General features: G+C 39.5%; 1 protein-coding gene across 1 annotated transcript in view; it reads left to right on the top strand.

The window, feature by feature from the left end:
* Nucleotides 1-8913, top strand: part of L3mbtl4 (L3MBTL histone methyl-lysine binding protein 4) — a 344610-nt gene that overhangs the window by 65686 nt on the left and 270011 nt on the right. Inside the window, exons 4-8 of the mRNA XM_055610122.1 lie at nt 1772-1876; nt 2833-2968; nt 5085-5176; nt 6664-6818; nt 8193-8269. Coding sequence (XP_055466097.1) covers nt 1772-1876; nt 2833-2968; nt 5085-5176; nt 6664-6818; nt 8193-8269 — 565 coding nt within the window. The remainder of the gene's footprint in view (nt 1-1771; nt 1877-2832; nt 2969-5084; nt 5177-6663; nt 6819-8192; nt 8270-8913) is intronic.

Genomic DNA, 8913 nt, shown 5'->3' on the forward strand with positions numbered 1-8913 from the left:
GGACAGCAGGAGTAGGGTGAAAGCAAACTGAAGGCTGCAGACTTGTTTGTTCCGGGAGAGATGGCAGGTTATATGGCTTTGGGCAATCAATCAGTTCCTCCATACCATCTCTGAGCCAGCCAATGGATTCCTAGTTCCTCTCTAGGCAGACTCTCTAAAGTCAGGTCATATACTTTCTGTAGTCATATCCAGAGAAGCTGCCCCAGGCCATGAGCCCTAATGGCCCTTTGCCGGGAATTCCCACACTATTTATTTATTTTTGTTTATTTTATTTTATTTCAGTTTATTTACTTTACATCCTAAGAGTGTCCCTCCCTCCTCTCCTCCCAGTTCCTCTCCTCCTCCTTCCCCTTTCTCCTCTCCTTTTCCTCTCAGAAAAGGGGGCCCCCCTCCTCCAATATCAAACCTCCTTTCTGTGATATAAAAATAGTATTTGTTTCTTAAAATTTAAAGTGGCCTACAGGATTCAGGACATGAAAGCAGTAGAATTGTGAATTCAGGGCCTTCCTCAGTCACACAACAAGGACATATTGTTGGGTCGAAAGGTTTCTGTATATCAAAGTCACTACAAGCAAAGTAAATTGTCCAGCCACAGACAGATCACCCACATAGTCAGCAAAGCATTATAGTCCAAAGCATAGAAAGGAAGGGTGGGTGTTAGCAAAATGAGTGAATGGGTTCATAAGAAATTCATGGATGAACTGTTTCAAAGGATATTTTAGAAATTCAGCTTCTGAACCTATTACTATCATTTTCCCAAGTAGATGTAGTATCAAACAGTCATATAAGTTGCTATTTCTAAACCCACAGGTTAGTGTAGCTCTTAGACCATATAGAGATGTTTATTTGTATAGTAAACCATAAGTAATGAAGAAACTCCCAATTTGTCAATGTGCAGAGAGCACATCCACAAATGGGACATCTGTACCGCTCCCACCATGCCAGGGAAAGGTATTGTCTTGAAAGGAGGAACAGAAAGACTAAGAGCCCTTGGCTGGGGAGGACCAGACGAAAACAGTGTCTCCTGGACACTTCTGCATTGCACAGGGATGCTGCACTGATGAACCCACAGCAGCTGATAAGTCACAGTGGTGTTCCGGCGTGAAAATGGCACAAGAGCAAGCCAGATGCACAGGCCCTAAGCCCTAGTTGCCGCCCTATTGACAGTTGATTGCCTCTGGAGAAAGGAGACTGAGTTTCCTCTAAGGGTATGGCACCTGTAGGTCAACCATTCCAGTCAGGGACTCAACATCCTTGAGTTTATTGGCACCACACATTCAACTTGGCAGGTTATTAAAAAGAGAAGGAAAGGATATGAAGTTAGGAAGGGGTGGGAGGCAGCCCTGGGGTGAATTGAGAGAGGAATACATTATATGCGTGAATAAAGTTATCAAGGAATTAATATAAATACTATACCTTAAAAATTCAGCTTTCAAACTACATGGTAAATTTCTTTCTTAAATTTCTGTCACTTCAGAAATTTGACAAATTGTAACCATATATAATTATTGGTCATACTATGATGTCTATCACACACAGGTTGTCACTTTAAATGCTTACCATTTTTTCCTATCGTGTAAGTACAGACTTGAGCCTTTGAGTAGCAGCTTCTTTTTCCCCTCATCCCCCTTCCAGATTCTGGGAGCTACTTTTCTATTCTGTTTTTATGACTCCTGTTATTTTTAGATTCCACATATCAATGGCATAAAATGTTCTATATTAAATTGTGAAGAAATCTCGGTGGATAATGTCATATCGTGAACTCTCATAGGATCAATCCTTTCCGGAGCATGAAAATGGCTTTCAGGTGGGAATGAGACTGGAAGGCATTGATCCCAGACGTCCGTCTGTGTTCTGTGTGCTTTCTGTAGCTGAGGTAAGAGAGGGCAGTCCTTCCTGGGGCTAATTACATGGTGAGCATTTTCTAGAAAACAACAAATTTCAGTACTTTCTGTCATAAATGTGCCCCAGGCCATTATTTCAATCAATAATGTATAAAATATACTTCTTAATAATTTTGTTCTTAAGATGAATTTTCTAGTGAGTTCTTTATGAACTAGTGTTTATCTTTTAGTTAGCTGAAAGTTGATTTTAGCTAAAGTTGGTAGTAATTCAAGAATCTCATGGTGTTGTTTCCAATTGTTAGGGAATTATTCATATTTTAGGTGAACTAATAAGAGCCATATATGAATCCATGTCTGTGAGTATACACTCATATAAATACACTCACTTTATGAAAGTTATATAAAGAGAACTGTCATTGATTAAACAATAGATGGATTTTAAACATAATGGTTACTCACCACATTATTAAATCAATAAAAGATGTCTAATGAAAGTATCTAAATTAGAGGACACAGTCACATGTTCTATGTGATGACAATCACTATTAGACATCTACAGACTGTATAGGGGATGGATTTCTGAGATTTGCATTATTTCCTGTATTAAAATGCTGGGTCCATGTGCTAATGTTTTCTGAATCTCAGCCTCTACTCTCTTGAGGTAGGACTCAAGCTCATCAGCAGAAGGTACGTTTTCTGAAATGAATACTTGGCAGCTACTGAATTAAAAACATTCATTCTGACCCTAGATTCTTAGATATGTCTGAAGGATATATATATTTTTTGCAGAAAGTTCTAGATAACTGTTCATCATCATTTCAATTTAATCATATATCATATCACATATACATTTGCTCTCTGATAAAAATGTTTGGATGGATAGATGGATTGTCCATGTTGATGGCTTTCAGTAAACATTGGAATGTTTTGTCAGTTCTGAGCCCACTTACATACATGACAGTGAACAATTGTGAACTTTGTGTTTCAGGTGTGTGGTTACCGGCTGAGACTCCATTTTGATGGTTATTTAAGCTGCTATGATTTTTGGACCAATGCTGGTTCCCCTGACATTCACCCAGTGGGTTGGTGTGAAAAGACCAAGCATGAACTGCATATCCCTAAGGGTAAGCTGAGTCACATTTTTTAGATGGACAAAGGGCCATTTGTTATTTCAGTTTTATTTTAACACCATTTCATGCAATATTAACAGGGGAGCCTGGTGTGAATTGATTTTCCAAATGAAAGTTTTATCTACAAAGAGACTAAGACCATGACAACACCTTGGAGATGACTGTAAAGGAAAAGCCCGTATTATCGCTCTAAGTCAAATATTCTGATTAGGAATTCCCAAATTCCTAATATAATTTTTATTATAATATAATAAAAATATAATTGTTTGGCAGCACCTGATCATATATAAAGTTTATTATTCCTTATACTAAGAAATTGATGTTCAAAATCATGGTGGAAATGAAATATCATACTCTATCAATGATACTGCACAGGGAGGAAACATGATTTACTCTAAATTTGCTGCAAATTTGGAAATAATGGAAAGAATGAGACTATAAAATACCATGATCAGTTTTCTTTTGATAGAAAATAGTTTTTTTGTCTGTCCTTTGTTTTCTGTGAGATGCTGGAGCCAGGCAGTTAAGACTGATTTTTTTTTTTTTTTTTTTTGCTATGAGACACCTTGGTCTTAGCATGACCAACTGCTGCCCATAGTTTCCTGATTGGGCATTAGGTAGCTGAATAACTGCAGCATCTTTGGATTTGGTGTGAAGTCTCTCTGTTCTCAGGAATCAACTCAGGTGCCCCTTGGAATCTGCCTGGGGCTGAAGTCAGTCTTCTGAATTGCTGGATCTCATGAGAGCTGGTGACAGTGGGAACATCTGTCCAATAGGCACTATGGAGCCATTAGCATGGACCTGTAGTGGGTATTGAGAATCAGAAAATACAAAATCTCAGGCTTCACTGGGGGTATCCTTCAGAAGAGGGAAGGACTAAGTAAAGCCCAGAGGAAATTCCTTCAGATGTTGTTGTAGAGATAGGTTCTCTGAAGTCACAGGATCCCAGACACATCAACACAATAAGAAAGTGTCTTAGCCCCCCAGGCAAGAGCAAAAGCCAGAGCTGATGTCCTGGCATGCCACCTTGAGGAGACTGCTGGAGAACCATGGTGGAAAGTAAAGCTTAATGTGTGAGTATAATCTTGAACTCTGCAAAGACATTGACTTAGTTTCAGTACAAAAAATAGTGATTCTGCACAACCAACGCCACTTCAGGTGTCAATGCAGAAATCACAGCCCTCATCTTAAAGGAGCAGCTCCCAACCTGGAGCTTGAGGGCCTTTTGGTGGTTGCATATCAGATATCCTGCATATCAGGTATTTACATTAGGATGCATAACCATAGCAAAATTACAGTTATAAAGTAGCAACTTTATAACTGTATAATAATTTTATGGTTTGGGGGTCAACACAACATGAAATTTTATGGTTTGGGGGTCAACACAACATGAAAAACTTTATTGAAGGGTCACCACATCAGGCAAATTGAGAACCACTGCCTTAGAGGGAGTAAGGGACAATTTATTCTGTTGCCATTTTGAGGGATCATGGCCCAAGAAGACAGACTTGTGTTGCCCAAAGAGACCTTGTTTCAATATGGAAGTGGTTTCATGAAGTTTTTATAGTTTTACAAAACAGAGAAAGTCCCAAGTCAAAGCAAGTTTAAAATGCATTGATGAGTAAATCAGAGAGGCAGTTAGAGTGATATAGGGGAAGCTTTTCTTTAGACCCAAGATGCTATCTGATGGCATGCTTAGCTTTCAGGTTGGTGGAAGCCAGTAGCCTGCAAAGTTAACAGATTCCAAAGGTTTCAGTCTATTAGTCACAGGGTGTTAGTTCTGGTGCAGAAGCGAGGGCAAAATGGCAGTACCAGAGCGCTTGCACTAGCACTAGGAAACTAGCCTCTGAACCCGCGACATTTCAACCTTCTCTCAGCACTGACGTCCTAGCCAGCCAACCAACCAGTCTGCATAGGCGTTGTTTCCTTTCTGAGATTCTCGTCCACATGGGTCACATGGATGAGAAAATCAGACGTTTTTACTGAGTATTTTATAAAGATTGGGACTTTTTGACTATAGAGAAGAAGGTTAAAACTAGGAATAATAATGCATTAAAATATATGTGATGATATTTTGTGGGTGTTTTTGATAAGTATGTTCTTTTTTTAGGTTATAGAAAAGATAGATTTGTTTGGATGGATTACTTAAAGGCCTGTAAGTTGCAAAATGCTCCTAAGAAACTATTCAGAAACAGAAGTTCTGTGAGTATTTTCTTCCTTTCTATAAATCCTATTTTCCCCTGAGCTTAAATTTCTTAAAACTTGCTTTATACTCTGCTATATTTTAATTCTGATTTAATCGCATTTACCTTTCCTAACTTAATCTATTATGTAATCTCCCCTGGGCATATAGCTTTTTTGTTTGTTGGGTTTGTTAGTTTGTTTCTTCCATTCAGCATTGCAATTAAATATTGGGAAAACTTAATATAAATAAGCCTGCTAAAATTTCTTAAAATATCGTTGATGGATATTTTTCCTCTTTGCTTGCAACAAGTTAGTTTTTTTAAACTTAATTTTAGTGTTTTGAAACTAGTGAATACTCTAGACAAAGTCTGTCACACATGTATCACAGATGTATCTAAGCAAGGATGCTCTATGAGGATTTGGCTGTACGACGATTTGGCTAGAGCAGAGTCTTCATGCTCTGTATCCCAGCAACTCAGGGAACCTTCAGTGGAGGATGAAAGTTAAATGCTTAGCCATTCTCTGCACTCAGCAGTGAATGGGAATTTGGGAGAGAATAAGGCAAGGCTGAAGCCAGGACTGGGCTCTGCTCCCTAGAAACTCTCCCTGCCTTTGCCTGGTTTCCTAGCCGGGCCCTACACACTGAGGGTCCTGTACCTAGTATACTTCTTATTGAAATTCTACAGGTTTCACTTTTCTGGTCTTAATATTAATGTTAGATGCTTATTATGGCTTATTATGTGTCTTCCATAGATTTGTGTGTTAAGAAAATGGACTTTACTGATATGATGTTGCCTTAAAAATAGAATCCTGTGAAAGAATTTTTTTAAAAAAATAATCAGGCTTCAGGGTAGATAATAAAGATAGACAGATGAAACAATCTTCTAGTCCCTGGTATTGTATGTGTTTTAAAGCTCCAAGGCTGGCTAATTATAGCTATTTCATATCAAAGGAAGAGCTACATTAGCTATAATCTATATATTCTGCTAGAAATAAATAGGCATTTAAATAATTTGTATTTGTAGCTATAATTTTTCATAAAATAATACATTCTTTAAATATTGAAAAAGTACTATTTTTGAATCCCATTATCAAATTAAACAATTTTTTTTTGCCAAAGAGCATAATCTTTATCACTTCAAATAGTGATATTTGGAAATTTCATTAGCCTGTGGGGAGTAGATGATACATTTTCTCATTTGATGCAACTACGTTCAGTAAACACTGGATTTTTATAATCAGTTCACATTACTCTAAGAACTGAACATGGAAAAATGAAGGTGATAAGGGAAAGATGGTCTTATAACTCAAGTGGAAAGGCAGTGGGGGGCTTCTGTCCTCAGCCCTCGTCATCAATGGGGGAGCCTTTGCCTGCTTTTTTTCTGAGTCAGGGAAGTAAGTGTTGATACTGTGTTGACCTTGTTAGCTCTTAAATGACCTAGAAATCCCCACAGTGGTTTCCTCCTGTTGGTTGACCTGTTTGGTTCTGTGCCTGCCTGTGTCAGAATGGACCAGCGCAGAAGGAGTTTCAGGTTGGGATGAAGCTGGAGGCTGTGGACAAGAGGAACCCTTGCTCGGTGTGTGTGGCGACAGTTGCTGATGTCGTGGAAGACCGTGTGCGAGTGCATTTTGACAGCCGGGAGGACAGCTTCGATTACTGGTGAGGCAGCGGGCTACGCATGTGTTTTACACACATTTACACTTGACATTCTGAACTCATCCTTCCAGTTCTGTCAGGGCTTTCAGAACAGCCCGCATCGAGAATTTATCAGGTGACTTTTCCCTGCCTCTCTTCCACATGGGTTGTTGGATTAAAGAGCCTCCACCCCCCAACCCCCACAACCCCAACATTTTCCCATCATATATGAAATTACCCAGTGGTGTCTCTGGTAAAGCAAAGGAAACCATTCAGGGTTTGTTCTCATATTTCATTTCCTTGTAACGAAATACATTTGAGGAAAGAAACTTAAGAAGTAGCAGGAGTTGATTTTTTTTTTTTAAATGGGGGTGGGGTCCAAAAGGTATTGAACGCAGCCTTCCACACAAAAGATCAGAGGGGAATGGTGGTGAACGATTTGAAAGCCTGTGGGAGGAGAGAAAATGTGTGCCAAGGTAGCCATTAAACTGACTTTGCGCAAGTTGAAAAGGCTTACTGGATAAAACCCTGAGATGTGGAATAGTTAGCGGCAAAAATAAATTTTGTCACATTTCCTGTGTGAGTTCTGAACAACTGAAAAATCCCTTCCCAAGCTTCATGTGTCTGAAGGGGGTCTGGCTGTCTTCTTTGAACATAGAGTAGTTGCTGTCTGCATCTTAGACTATCCCAGGTCCTTTGAAAAGTGAAAGGAAGAGAAGTGCCGCTCGCTATCTTGGGTCTGATTCAGCTGTCCTGTTCGCATCTGGAATTCCCTGTTCACAGCTGGCTTTGTTAGTAGCAAGAACACGCAGAAGGGATTTATTAAAACAGTCACCCTGAGGGTCGCCCACAGCGGTTCCCTGCTAATCCCTTCCAACTCATTCTGTAGTTTCGAATTTCAAGAAAGTCGCACAAGGAAGAAGTTTTGTAACCAGCTCTGAAGGCTCAGATTCTGAAGTCTTTTCTACTGTTTGTTAGCTATGAAGTACGCTTCCTTGTGGGATGTTCTGATGTCCCTCGTGGTCATCACTTTGTGTGGGCTTGTTCCTACTTTGTCACCATAGTGGTGTCTCAATGGAAGCAAGCTGAGGGAAGAAGGATTATTTTGACCTAGTGTTTGAGAGGGTCGAGGAAGGCGTGGTGATGGAGCAGCTTGTGGTTGTTACAGGAAACTGAAACCTCCAGATGGAATAAGGGTCAGCTCGAATGGCCCAGCCCACTCCCGTGGTCCTACATCTGTCAGGTATACACCGTGTCTGAAAGGCTCCTCGACCTTTAAAATCAGTGCTGTCAGGAGGGCGCCCAAGCTGTAGGCAAATGGGAGGCATTTCATGCTCAAACCAGAACCGACTCTTCCCTTGACACTGTGAGTGTGAACACAGCTTCCTGTTTTTGCAGGTGTGATGTTAGCAGTCCTTATGTCCGGCCAGCTGGTTGGTGTCAGGAGAACGGACGGACTCTGGTGGCACCCCCAGGTGAGAGAGAGCTGTTCTTTGAAGTCCTGTCTGTGCAGGTAGATATTCTTTTTTTTTTTATGTTAATGGTATTTCAGTGCACAGTGAGTGGATAGAAATGCTGGGAAATGCCGTCAGCCACCAAGTGTCTAAAGCCTTAATGGATTATGCTTATAGAATACATTGAGAAGTCTTTTAAAAAGTTATTTTAGCTCACACCATGCCTGAGTCCTTGGCTACCATTGCTGAAAGTAGCTGTTTCCAGGTATATAACTTACAACGTAATTCATGAATCAAATCATTATTAAATATCTTTTAATTTGTAGTTACATATAGTTACATATAAAAGCGTGGAAAGTAAGCCTTCATGTATGCCTGGTCTTGCCAGACACCTTTCAAAAAGGCAGACCAACGGCTTAACCAGAGATATAAATGAGTCCAATTCTCAGTTACTGTTTAAAATTACAGAAATGCTGAGAACTATTTAGAGATTTTCTGTATGACATCTTTATTTTTTTTTTCAAACTTAAAACTGACTTAGGATGGTGTGTGGTTGAGGATTTCTCTAGCATACTAGAAATCCTGGGTTCAATAGCCTTAGCACCATACCAGGAAGACAATAAATAAATAAATAAATAAATAAATAAATAAATAAATAAATAAAT

The sequence above is a fragment of the Psammomys obesus genome, unplaced genomic scaffold (genome assembly GCF_907164565.1).
Source record: "Psammomys obesus unplaced genomic scaffold, mPsaObe1.curated_primary_1811, whole genome shotgun sequence".
NCBI classification, from domain to species: Eukaryota; Metazoa; Chordata; class Mammalia; order Rodentia; family Muridae; genus Psammomys; species Psammomys obesus.